General features: G+C 34.9%; 2 protein-coding genes across 4 annotated transcripts in view; one reads left to right on the top strand and one right to left on the bottom strand.

The window, feature by feature from the left end:
* Positions 1–5,959, top strand: part of LOC106871882 (oxidized purine nucleoside triphosphate hydrolase) — a 16,564-nt gene extending 10,605 nt beyond the window's left edge. Inside the window, exons 2-4 of the mRNA XM_014918635.2 lie at positions 564–729; positions 3,855–4,000; positions 5,725–5,959. Coding sequence (XP_014774121.1) covers positions 566–729; positions 3,855–4,000; positions 5,725–5,939 — 525 coding nt within the window. The 5' untranslated portion in view covers positions 564–565 and the 3' untranslated portion in view covers positions 5,940–5,959. The remainder of the gene's footprint in view (positions 1–563; positions 730–3,854; positions 4,001–5,724) is intronic.
* An 825-nt stretch (positions 5,960–6,784) lies between these two features.
* LOC106879038 (FAD-dependent oxidoreductase domain-containing protein 2) overlaps positions 6,785–13,139 on the bottom strand; it is a 145,050-nt gene continuing 138,695 nt past the window's right edge. For all 3 annotated transcript variants that reach the window (XM_052967456.1, XM_052967458.1, XM_052967461.1), the window contains exons 9-10: positions 12,745–12,983; positions 6,785–7,285 (exon numbers count right to left, since the gene is read on the bottom strand). In XM_052967456.1, the coding sequence (XP_052823416.1) occupies positions 6,984–7,285; positions 12,745–12,983 (541 nt within the window). In that variant the 3' untranslated portion in view covers positions 6,785–6,983. The remainder of the gene's footprint in view (positions 7,286–12,744; positions 12,984–13,139) is intronic.

The following is a 13,139-nucleotide window of genomic DNA, read 5'->3' as shown; positions in this document are numbered from 1 at the left end:
GGCACATAAAAGACACCATTTCGAGCGTGGCCGTTTTCGTGCGGGTGACACGTAAAAGCACCCACTACACTCTCTGAGTGGTTGGCGTTAGGAAGGGCATCCAGCTGTAGAAACTCTGCCAAATCAGACTGGAGCCTGGTGTTGCCATCCGGTTTCACCAGTCCTCAGTCAAATCGTCCAACCCATGCTAGCATGGAAAGCGGACGTTAAACGATGATGATGATGATGATGATGATTCAGCTCCAAGTTACATTTACATGGTTTTAATATATAATCTTATATTCAGTATTTCAAGAAATCAAATTTCTGTCAGGCTTTTTTTCTTTCTGAAGTGAATGAAAAGGCCTACATGCTAGAAGTAGCAGCCTAATCACACTCTGCAATGTCAGGGTGTGATATGAGTGTGTAGTCATATAAGCCCCTTAAAACGTTGGGATGATTATTGCTAAATTGCTTTTAATCATAATCTGCTCTCAGAACACCAGGGATAACTTTTTTTTTCGTTTTCCTTTTTCTAACTATCATTCTCATTGTCTAATAATCTTTATATCTATGTCTTTCAGGAATGTGCCAAGCTCAAAGCAGAAAGATTCTGACATTGGTTCTTATCAGAGAGTCAAGTCGAGTGCTACTTGGTATGAAAAAACGTGGTTTTGGCAAAGGCAACTGGAATGGTTTTGGAGGTAAAGTAAAAGTTGGAGAAGAAACCATTGAAGATGGAGCCAAGAGGTAAGAAAAACAAAATTAAAATACATTCTCAGGTGTAGAGATAAGTATATCTATAAATCAGAGATGAACTATGAAGCAAATCAGTTTGTACCATCATCTGATATTTTATATGGTGATTATCACCCGATATATGGTGACTATGAGTGGAACTTCTGTGCAGTTACACGACCTGCTAGAAAGAACAGCCACATTCCCACCAAATTATGCACTACCATCTTAAAGATGCTTAACTAATAATATCCCTGGAACACTGCCTGAAATAAAGATAAGATAGTATACCTTTGATCCTAAGGTCTGCACATTTAAGAGTAACCTGGGGCTAAACATGTTACCTATTTCATTACTTTATCTTTTTCTTTTTTTTTTTATTTGCATAAACTTCATGTGCTACTGCTGCTTTTTCTACTCCTCATCTTCCTCCTCTAAAGGGGATTTCTGAATGAACATAGATATGATCAAAAGCATTTTAGGGAGTGTGTCTACGATTATATTTTTAATCCTTTAGCATTCAGATTACTCTGTCCAATCTAATACTCATTTATTCACATTGTTTTGAATTAATCATGCATTGTCTCATAGCTTTAAGATTTTCTTGATGTGATTGTATATTTTTAGAATAATGTTGTAGAGTAGGTGCAAGAGGACAGATGTCTGATCTTTGAAAACCTGCAAAAATGTCCCTTGTTCCCAAGAAAGACAACCTCTCTGACCCTGCCATCTCTGACCCTATCGCACTCATTTCCAGTATTTCTAATATGACAGCCATTATCAATGGTGTATTCCAACACCTTGGATCTCTCCCTCTCTTTCTCTTCTTTTCTCTCTCTTTCTCTTTCTTTCTTTCTTTCTCTCTCTCTCTCTCTCTCTCTCTCCTCTTTCTCTTTTTTCTTTATCTTTTTTCTTTTTTCTTTCTCTTTCTGTCTTTCTCTCTTTCTCTCTCTATCTATCTATCTCCTCTTTCTCTTTCTGTCTTTCTCTTCCTGTCTTTCTCTTTTTTCTTTCTCTCTCTCTCTCATTAATGACCACAAGTGCAGTTTCTATTAATTTAAATCTACTGATGACTTTTCTATGCCATCTACTAGAAGAAAATGTCACCTTTGGCATCAGCAAACTGCCCCGTTACATCCTTCAACCATCTCTCATCCCTTTGCATGTGTTGATGGAGCTCTTTTACACCCTGTAGTCTGACTTTCCCAGTATACTCCAGGGTTCAGTTTTGTTCTCTAGTTTTCCTTCCATACATCAGTGTCTTTCTTGCTGTCATATAAATCAATGCTCACTCTTAAGCAGACTTCACTATCTTTTATTCTTCCATGGTTCTATGAGCAGAGAGTTTGAAACACCTTCCCAATTAATAAGGTTATGCCATTCTTGTCTTTTTGAACAGCAAGAAAACATCACTGCGCCAAACTCCAGTTAATCAAGGACAGCATGCAATTATTTCCTTCATAATCATTCCAAATGTTGGGCATCACTATCACTGAGGATCTTTCCTGACAAAAAAACACATCCTTGACATAGCTAGGTCTGCTGCCCTAACAATGGGCCTTTCTCTTCATGCCCAGAAGATCCTTCAGCACCCAACAAGCAATGACACTCTAAACTGTTCAGGTGAAACCCACAATGGAGTATAGCTCTCAAATCTGGAACAAGGCATCTGCTGCACACAAGCATTTTAATCTGCATGCAAAAGTAATCTCTCTATTGATTTGCATTCAGTTACTCACAGACACACTCCAGCTTCTTCTGTACACATGTACTACCTTCTATCTCTTCCTTTTCAACCATTACTATAATTGTCTCTGCTCTTTGGAACTGGCTGGACTTATGTCACCTCCATTCAGCTATTCAGACACACATTTCATCCTTCTTGTTTCATACAAGACCCCAGGGCCCAGGGCCCAGACTAATCACCAAGCATAATCCTCCTTTTCAGAATATTAGCTCTTAGAAATTCCCTCCTTGGTCATGTTTCCCCACAGATGTTGATTTGCAAAGGTTCAAGTGGAACATTGACATCCGTCTCTATGATATATGAAGACCTACCAAGGGCACGAGTAAGAATTCTTCCTCCAGACACTACATGTGATGGGGAAAAAAAAGTAATAGCTAACCAATGGATTTCAGTTTCTCCATTCCTGTTTAAGTCTTGTAACAGTCTGTAAAATTAAAGCTATTCATCTTGGCCTTTATATGAGAGACATGCCTCCAGTCTGAAATTCTTTGGTAAATAAACCCTGTCTTAAAGACAAAAGAAAAAGGATTTATTTCTTGTTTCAGTTGTTAAATTGCAGCCATGCTGGTGCTATAATAGAACATACTTGCCAAAGGTGCCATACAGTGGGACTGAACCCGAAACCATGTGGTTGGGAAGCCAGCTTCTTACCGCACACCCATGACTGCACCTATGAAAGAATGTGTCCTCGTGCTGGGAATTGAGCCCAGACAGCCTATGTGAAAGCCAGGAAGCCTATGTGAAAGCCAGGAATCCTAACCACTAGATTTATGTAAATATTTCTTTCTTTAAGGATTCTTCCAGATTAAATTTGTTTTAATAACAAAGTATCATCTGCCACTGAACTATTTCAAGTTTAATTCTTGTTAAAGTCTCTTCAATACAGAATGACTGATTCACATGTTCGCTCTCATTCATGCACTTTATAAAAATTATATCAGAGGCTTAAAATTTAAAAAAAAAAGACAGATATAAAATTATGAATGCCAAATATGTTTTTAACAAAAAGTTTTATATGCTTCACCACATTGCATATGACAATTTTATTTTGTGTTTAATCAGTCATCACAGCAAAACTGCATAGTTATACACATATATTTATGGTATCATGTAAAATATCTGCAATAAACTAGGGATCTACATGAAATAGTTTTTGAAATTAGACTCAGACTGTGTTGACTTATTGTTTTGTTTTTTGTTTTTTTATATTCACTTATTTCTTTTCATGAAAGCCATTGTTTGAAGTATCCTACAAAGTTCAGTCTTTCTAAGAATATAAATTTGTAATACTAAATACAATTTGAGACAGGTTAATAGCTATATTGCTTTTGTATAATATTTACTATTTGTTGATACAAAATTTTGTTTTAATATTCCACTTTAATTTTAGAGAATTACTTGAAGAATGTGGTCTGGTAGCAGGTTGTCTTGATAAAATTGGAGAGCTAGATTTTGAATTTTTGGGAAATCCTGAAATTATGGAAGTTCATGTATTTAAGACTGATTCTTTTGAAGGAATTCCTGCAGAGAGTGAAGGTAAATGAATAAAATTGTTGCTTTCTTCTGCTACTTCCAGTACTTGCTACTATTGAACTACAAATGATCAAATCATCTGAATTATTTTTTCAAGAATTTTTCACATCCTGTCACTACGATTGTGGTATTTAATTCCCTACAGCTTAGTTTACCTACTTGTAAATAGGTGTCACAAGATGGAACATTTTACTTCTGTGAGCAGTAAAATTATTGAATATTTCATTAGCTTTCTGTGAGTTAATGTCAGTCCTGAAGTTATAGCTCTTGTGATTCAATGTAATTTGAGTATTTTCACCTGTCTAAATTCTTAAAGAACAAAAAGAAAGGAAATCTTGCAAAATGTAATCCTGGATGTATAATATCTGAGAAAGGACAATATGGTCATAGATGGATTGCCTTTCATTGTAGATGTGCTTGATCAGGACTAACCTGAGGTTAAATCTCTACCACCACCACCATAGTATTTCAAATATAGAGATCTAAGTTGTTGAGTGAGACACTTTTGCCACCATATGAACTTACTAACAATCCCAATCCATATTATGAGCTGATGAAGATAAGTGGAGTAAGTGATGTACTTTGAGCCAAGGAAACACCTCAGTGCCAACTGTGAAAACTGAATTTCTTTTCTGTGCCAGCATAGGTCAGGTGAGACTATATTGAGCTAGATACCCCACATTTGCAAGCAAGGTAACACCCCTGGTTTATTGAGCACTGAATAGCCTGGACATGGTTGCATTGACAGTTGTAAACAGACAGCACCATTTGAACAATTCTTTTGTTTACAAATACTGTGCAGCATATCAAGGAGCCCAGACATGCAAACATTACTATCTCTTAAGCAGTGAAACTGTTGTGTACAGTCAGTGAATGCATGTGAAGACAGGGAGAAATACAAATACACAGTATATATAAATATACATGTGTACACTCTGTAAAGTGGTTGGCATTAAGAAAGGCATCCAGCTGTAGAAACCTTGCCAAAACAGACAATGGAATCTGTTGTGGCTCCCCCCCAGTCTTTCCAGCATGAAAGGCAAACATTAAATGATGATATATGTGCACTCTCACATACATTCTCTGGGCTTCTTCAGTTTCCATCCATTAATTTTACTCAACTTAACTCATGGCTATAATATAGAACAACAGCAAACCATGCAATGGAACTGAACCCCTAAACACATAGTTCAAAAGCAAGCTTCTTAACCACCTGGTCATGCTTGTACTTATTCACAGTAGTCCAGTATTATAATCCAGTATAGAATTAAAATAGGTAACCAGTTCATAGGTCTTTAGTTCAAATCTAAATCTAGGCATTTCAATATGTTATTTTAAATATATATTTGATTTTAAATGCCTCATCCCCCTGTCCTCCAAATGAGTACCAGGTCTGAAAATGCTCCCTTCTGTTGATTTGTGTCCCATTTAGGAGATACAAGTCTTGGAGGAAATCTGCATTACATTCTAACCATTCGTCCACTAATTCTATGAAGCTCTTAGAAACCAATTTGTTTCAAGATGCAGTAATTCACTGTATCAAGGAAAGAACTATCCTTTTGTATATCTTTAATAGAAAGTCATTCATGCATGAGACATTTCTTTCGGTTTGTATTTTGCTATCTGAAATACTAGTTACTCATTTATACAGGAATTTTTATGAATCAAATTTGAAATACTTTGACCTAATTTTTTTCCTCTCCTTCTCTTTTCTTTTTTAATACTAGAAATGCATCCACGTTGGTTCAGCATAGAGCGGATCCCTTATCATCAAATGTGGCCAGATGACAAGTACTGGTTTCCTCTCTTTTTAAAAGGTTCATGTTTCAAAGGACACTTTCTGTTTGAGGGCTTCAATAAAATAATTTCTCATAGCTTAAAAGAAGTTGAAACTTTTAAAAATAATGAAATTGATAGTATTGTACAACAGATACCTCATTAAAACATTTTTGACAATTTAAATTCTGATGGTTGTGATTTCTTTAGAATTAACAATATATTCCAACAATTTCATTTTATTTCAAATTTTAACTGTAAGATAACTTGATAAAATACCTTACTTCATTTTTTTTGTTTCTGACATTTTTTAAAAACTCCAGTCTTTATTTCATCAGTATTTTCATATAGTCTGACAAAGCTCATGTTTACAAGGTGTTTTATGTAATGAGGTAGCAGATTATGTTGTTAAAACATTTACAAACGTTTATAAAGTTCTTAACATAATTAGCTACTCGAACGAAAATGTAAACATTCCAACAAATATTATAGATATTTGTATTTTTATTAATATCAAGTCCATTGGTTTATGGAAAAAGAAGTTGAATTTAAATCTCATACTTTACTCAAAAGATCTACCGTATTTGATGGCATAAAAGATGCACACACATATTAGATGCACCCCAATTCCAGTTGTGCATATCTAGGAAAAAAATGTTTTAGTGCATTAAAGCTTATGAGAGGCTCACCTTTGCATATAAGACTCAAAGGAACTTTTTTGTTTTTGTGGTAGTGGAACAATCCATCTTATATGCCTTCAAATACAGTAACCATTTTAATGTCAAGTCCAAGATGCTAAACTCTTGCTGACCTAGTTCAAAGTGAACAATAGCGTTACTGTATAATTACTATTATTGATATTTTTCAGTAATGAGCATAAATTTTATTATGGACACTTTCTACAATAGATTCACATCATATGCAGTAGTGGATAAAATAACTATTAAAAAAATAACTTCTGTAATATACAGATTTTTGCAAAACTGTTTAAAAATATATTTCCAACAATGATGAATTTCATTATTTTTATTGAATTTTTTAATGCAGTAGAACAAATATCGAATTTGAAGTACCAGTTTCTGGCAAGAAACGCTCAGTTATAATGGGATAAAAATAAAACTCTCTGGGAAAAAATAGAAAGAATGTAAAGAAGCCAAATGGAAGAATTTTGCCTTTGTTATTTTTAAACTCTTTGCTGGTCTTCAAAATTTTAAGCAGCGAGTTGTTGTTCAATCATCTCCAACAAGAGGTCACTTCCAGTAAGACCTTGACCTTTCATGTAATATTGTTCGCAGAACAATGGTAGCGAAGTGAGAGTTAGTAGAAACTTGGCACATGTAGAAGAGAAGAAGTGGCGAAGATCTTTATTGAATACGTTCTCAAGAAAGCGTCGAAGTGGGAAAATATGGCTGTTTGGTGTATCCCAAACAGTCAGAAAGTCTTCAACCATATGATGAATATCATCAGGTGTGGGAAGCAGCTCTTTTGACCGTAAATTTAACATCTGTTTTTCTGAAATAAGAATTAAAATATAGTAATTACCAGCTTCTAATATTTCATGCTTGCTTACACACACATACATGCGTACGCACAAGTGCGAAATATATTTAGTTTCAATTTAGCCTTTGCTACACTATACTGTACAGTAATGGAAAATGCATATTTTTGTATTACAAAAGTCATCTTGTGACTTGAATTTTCAAATATTTCCTCCTTGCTCTTCAATTTCATATTTTCTATCAGGTACATCACCAAAAGTAAAGTTACTTTTAGTCTGAAGCTTTAACTCATTTCTACTAATTTGTCTTCCAAGTTCAAATTAATTGTAACAGTATTACCAAAATTAATACTCTTTTGAATTTCCTATGCAATAGAACATAGTTTTGGAATATATCTTCTGCTTTTCAAATAGACAAAAATCTTAAGTTGACAGGTTTCCTTATTTTGCATAGCTCATTGAGTGACTAAGATACTCATGGAATGTAATCAAATGAGGTTTATTTTCCAACAGTCTCCCTAGCGATCCACACATTTCTTCCATCAGTGTTGTAGTACTTGGATTCCACTGATAAAAAAAAGCTTTCATCATGTTCATTAAAAAAGTTATCAAAAGTAGATATAACATCATCATCATCACTGCAATACTGGTTCCCAGCCAACTGCTTTCTCATGGAGAACAGATGATAGTCAGATGGGCCCAAATCAGGAGAATAGGGACAGTGATCAACCAGCTCAAAGCCTCAGTCAAGCACAGCAGCCAGTGAAACCAGGTGCTGGAGCACTGAACTGATTAAACAAGACCCTCTTTCATCAGTTTTCCTGAGTATTTGGTTTCGATAGCCTTTCATCATTGCCTCAACAAGTTGGCATAGTACTCGCCATTGATGGTGTGGCCCTTCTGAAGGTAGTCAATTAATACAATTCCTTTTGCATCCCCAAAAATTGAGGCCACCACCTCTACAGATGAAACTACGTTTGCCTTCTTTGGAGCAGGTGAGGAGGAGTGTTTTCACTACATGGATTGTCTGTTTCTGACTCAAAGTGGTGACCTCATCCCTGTTTAGGAAACATTCAAGGAAACTGGCTGCATCTGCCTGAAACAATGACAGATTTTCCCATGATGTAATCAGCCTGGTACACTTTTGATCAGGTGTCTAAAGACATGGCACCCACCAAGCAAAAACTTTGGTCATGCCAAGTTCATCGTGCAGAATATTCTCAACTCTCATGGGATATGCTTATAGCATTGGTATATGTATGTGTGTATGTGTTTGTATTTATTTTTATATATGCATATAGGTAAGCATAGATATTTGTATACATCCATGGATATGTGTGGGTGGGGTGGTATGCATGTACCAGCATTTAACCACACACACACATGTGGTGGGATGTGCAGAAGCATATATTGTTTTATATATATATATATATATATATATATAGATAGATACACATGTACGTGTGGGAGCATGTGTATGCACACGTGTTTATATGTGCATGCTTGTATTTGCACATATGTAATGATACTTGTACGTACATTCTTCATTCTTTTTACATGCACACACACACATTCATATATATATATATATATATTTGTGTATGCGGTGCCTGCATGTAGGACTTTATGGAGCTCAATTATCTTCCTAATGAAGTCTTGCTGACTCAGTGCTTTAGCCTGAACTTTATTATCTCATATTGATATTTATCTCCTTCGTTCTCTTCACATCCATTCCCCACTGACCATATTCATTCTTTTAAGTGACTGACTAATGATCTCCTTAAATCACACCCCTTTCCTCTTGAGTTGATAATGAATTTTATTGGTCGCTTAACCAAGCCTTGATTCAACCCATCATTTCACTGTTGTAGATGTTGTAATTTCTTCCCAGTTCATTGAAGTTATGTTTTGACAATGAGCTAATAAACAATAGGTAAGAGTAGCAGAAGAAGAGCATATATGTAATAACTTAATTACATAACTTCTGTTCAGTTTATCCTTTGGAAACTTATGTAGTATGTGTTTAACTACTTCATTCGCACCGATTTATAGTCACATAGTTAGCAACCTTTGTTGCAATATATTGGAGTTGTATGTGGTCAGTCATCTTATCGGAATTTATCTAATTCGATATGGTATGCAGTGCACAACATACTTTGATTAATAAATTTTATTCATCGAGTATTATCTGCTCTGTGTTATCTCTACAAGCCATGTCTTTGCTTGAGGCTAACGAACTGCCTGTACGTGATCATTTTGCATCCTACTTTTTTATGATATTATATATATATATAGTTTAGCATTTCTTACATGATTCTTCCTACTTAACTAGGTATAGTTATAACACATTAACAATATTCTTCAGTTAACGAGTTAAAGGGACATAACGTAGATTCCATGAACAGAATTATTCCCCTTCTCTTTGAGAACGTGCCTTAACGTTTTTCCTTAGTACCCATGTTATCTGAGCCTGAACGATTGCCGGATCATGCAGCGTACGCTTATACAGCTTGTCCGATTACTGCACTATCCGAGCAAGAAATTTGAAGTAGATCATGTATAACTCTTGCATTCGTCCAATCACATCTACCCACACACCAATACATATAAGAATTTACATGAACATAAAAAGACGCTGGTGGAAAGAAGGCCTTGTTGACATATGATATAATGGCATAGTCTTACAGCAAACTTGCAATCCAAAAGATGAAAGATGGATATATCCCATCGTTACACAGCTTAACTAGAAGCTTCTCATATCCAATACAGTAAAAGTTTTGCTTACGTCAAGTAAAACATTGCTTTTTGGCAAAGTTCTCAGGAGATAAAAACCTGATGAGTTACATAGGGGAGGTAATCATCAATAGATGTATTTGCAGTGACTATAATGTTGATAAGGAGGAGGGAGATAAATTCAGGATATGTAGAAGGTGGTTATTTATGGATTATTTTAATCAACTTCAGTTATTGGAAGGGAAAGCATTTGGATGATAGTTATAGAGATTAGAGAGGTTTTTCCCTTAGAGACGAACACACACTGTAACACATTTCTTAAGAGTATGATCAACTGTTCAGAGTTTCTGTTGCTGGTTATTTTGATGCTAATTAGCTCCAAGTTACATCTGATCAGGCATACAAACAATAAATAAAAAACACTACAACCATAACCAAGTATTTCTTTCTTCCTCTTTTATATTGGTGCCACTGATGTCTGCCAAGACCGATTTCTGCATGTATGTGGAATCCTAGGCCATATTGATGAACATAACAGCTTATACACACAGACATATTTATACTTGCATGCGCATACATATGCAACAGATGTAAATATACAGACATGGACATAGTGAGTCACCCATTAACGTCAAATGTCAATCAAGAGAAGACTGCAGGAAAGTATTGTGAATTTGCTTGTGCACATACTCTGCCTATGAGGTTTGGGTCAACTTCTGAAAATTCTCTTCAGTTTCCTCGCTTGCACAGTCAGAAACCATGACAGACATTAAACGATCTATATTTTCATAAATCTCTGTTGTGGTTTCTAGTTACTAAGCCGAAATTTCGAAGTAATAACGGGTAACCTTTCTCTTGTGAAAATGAAATAGTTACTGAGTGAATCTTCTGTTTAATGTTTGTAACTGAACTAATAAACACACACACACACACACATTACATAAACAAGTGTGTGCACACGCAATTCGGTTTTTAAGAATTCATTCTTTATAATGCTGAGTACACAAGAATTAAAGTCAACATTCTGCACAATGTAATGGAAATAGCTAAACTACAATGGAAATCTATTGCTGTTGCTTTTATGAATGCTTCAATGCATTATGACTTCACAAAATCACCTTGACAATATCCACTTCATATGGTTTAGATATTATCTGTTTTTAATGAAAGTGAGAATTATCAGGGGAACTAAGCTGTTTCAGTAGATAGCTCCATTGGGCTTCTATTTTTACATTTGTTTTGTATATCATTTTAACACTGTTTTGTATATCATTTTACAATCGATTCTAACTTCACACATGGTTAAAACGAAATCAAATTTAAAATTCAGTGTTTTCACATTACAGATCGAAAGAAAGCTAACTTTGAGCACATAGCTAATCAGCTGAAATGATAAGTCAATTGTCACTATGTTAAGTGGTAGAATAACAGTAAAAGAAATTCATGATTGAATACTATTTTCGACTATAACATCAGTAAAGTGTAGGACAAAAACACATGAGAAAAATTTGTCTGCATAGGAATCACAAAAAAGTTCCTCAGTTTGCGTTGAGAAAATGGCGAAACATGACACCTCACACATCTCACTTTGTTTTTACTTTTGTGTTTGTGGTGACCACTGGTTCTCAACCAGGGTCCACAAGATTTTGCTGTTAAAATCTATGTGTAATGCACTGGATATATTTTTATAATACACAAAATATTTTAACAGCTATGGCTGTGTTGCAAGAAGCTTGCTTCTCAACCACATGGTTCTAGGTTCAGTCCCAGTGCGTGGCACCTTGGGAAAGTGTCTTCTACTATAGCCTCGGGCCGACCAAAGCCTTGCGAGTGGATTTGGTAGATGGAAACTGAAAGAAGCCTGTCATATATATGTATATATATATATATATGTGTGTGTGTGTGGTGTTTGTATCTGTGTTCAACCCCCTGCCACCGCTTGACAACTGGTGATAGTGTTTATGTTCCTGTAACTTAGCAGTTTTTTTAAGCATTGAATAGGTTTGAGGATCCAATACACTAAAGCAGAAGGAATCAAAGGGATCCAAGACTATCAACATATGAGTGAGTATCTTCACACGTGCCTATCTTCCTTGAAATAGCAACCAGTTGTCCTTTAAATTCATGATCTGAATGATAACACATAGATAAATATCAAATCTTGTGACTCACTTAACCTAATTCTACACTTAGTTAAACTGGGATTTCTGAAAATAATTATGTCTCACCAGGTAAAGAACTCCTTTACAATTGGTCTCTCTCACACATCCCATTTCAGTGTTTGTCATTAGGAAGAGATATTCATGTGTAAGATATCATCATTCAAATAGCAGTAACACTCAGTCCAGTTTTAAAAATTGGATACAATAAAATTATTACGTGTTCTTTCAGACTTGACAAGTGAGTTGAGCTGACAGTGTATTAAGAATGAGACCATATTATTGTGATAGTCACAATAGTAATTTAAAACACACATGTACAATTATATTCACTTTTGTTGCATTTTGTAGCAGCTTGCATACTTTGATATATCGTAGTCTTCGGTTATATACCTACAATCTGAGTACTGATACTATAATATTGTATTGTACTATTTATAAAATAAAACAAAGACACAATGATATGTGCAAATGTTTTAAGTAGTTGCTCCGACTCTCCTACAATACAATTATCATATAAGACCCACCTCTTAAGTATAAAGATAAAATAGACAACTAAAATAATAATAAAAAAAACTCACCACTCGGTAGATTTTTGTAATGATATAATACAGGATGAAGAAAATTTGATTTATCAGCTTTCTCTGGGTTAACGTTAGCTCGATCTTCTCGGAATACATCATTCCCAGGACCTGAAAAGTTGGCTCCATATTGGAAAACAATTGCTATAATTTCCTTGCATGGAATACCAGTTACTTCAGGCAATTTATGAAGCATCTTCAAAGGAACTTCTTGTACATACGTTACTTCAGTGTGATCCCTGTAAAATGAGCAAAACTTTCACTGGAAACCTTTTCTCAAAATTTTAACAATTTAAAATAAAAAATGTAAATTATGAATATGTAGCTAAATAAAATTTTGAGACGTCATTCAAGCTTCAATCACTTCATGAAATAGAATAATGAAATTATATATA

This window comes from Octopus bimaculoides, chromosome 1, assembly GCF_001194135.2.
Source record: "Octopus bimaculoides isolate UCB-OBI-ISO-001 chromosome 1, ASM119413v2, whole genome shotgun sequence".
In the NCBI taxonomy this organism is placed as follows: Eukaryota; Metazoa; Mollusca; class Cephalopoda; order Octopoda; family Octopodidae; genus Octopus; species Octopus bimaculoides.
The sequence above is the reverse complement of the archived record's forward strand: the minus strand, read 5'-3'. Positions and strand labels throughout refer to the sequence as shown.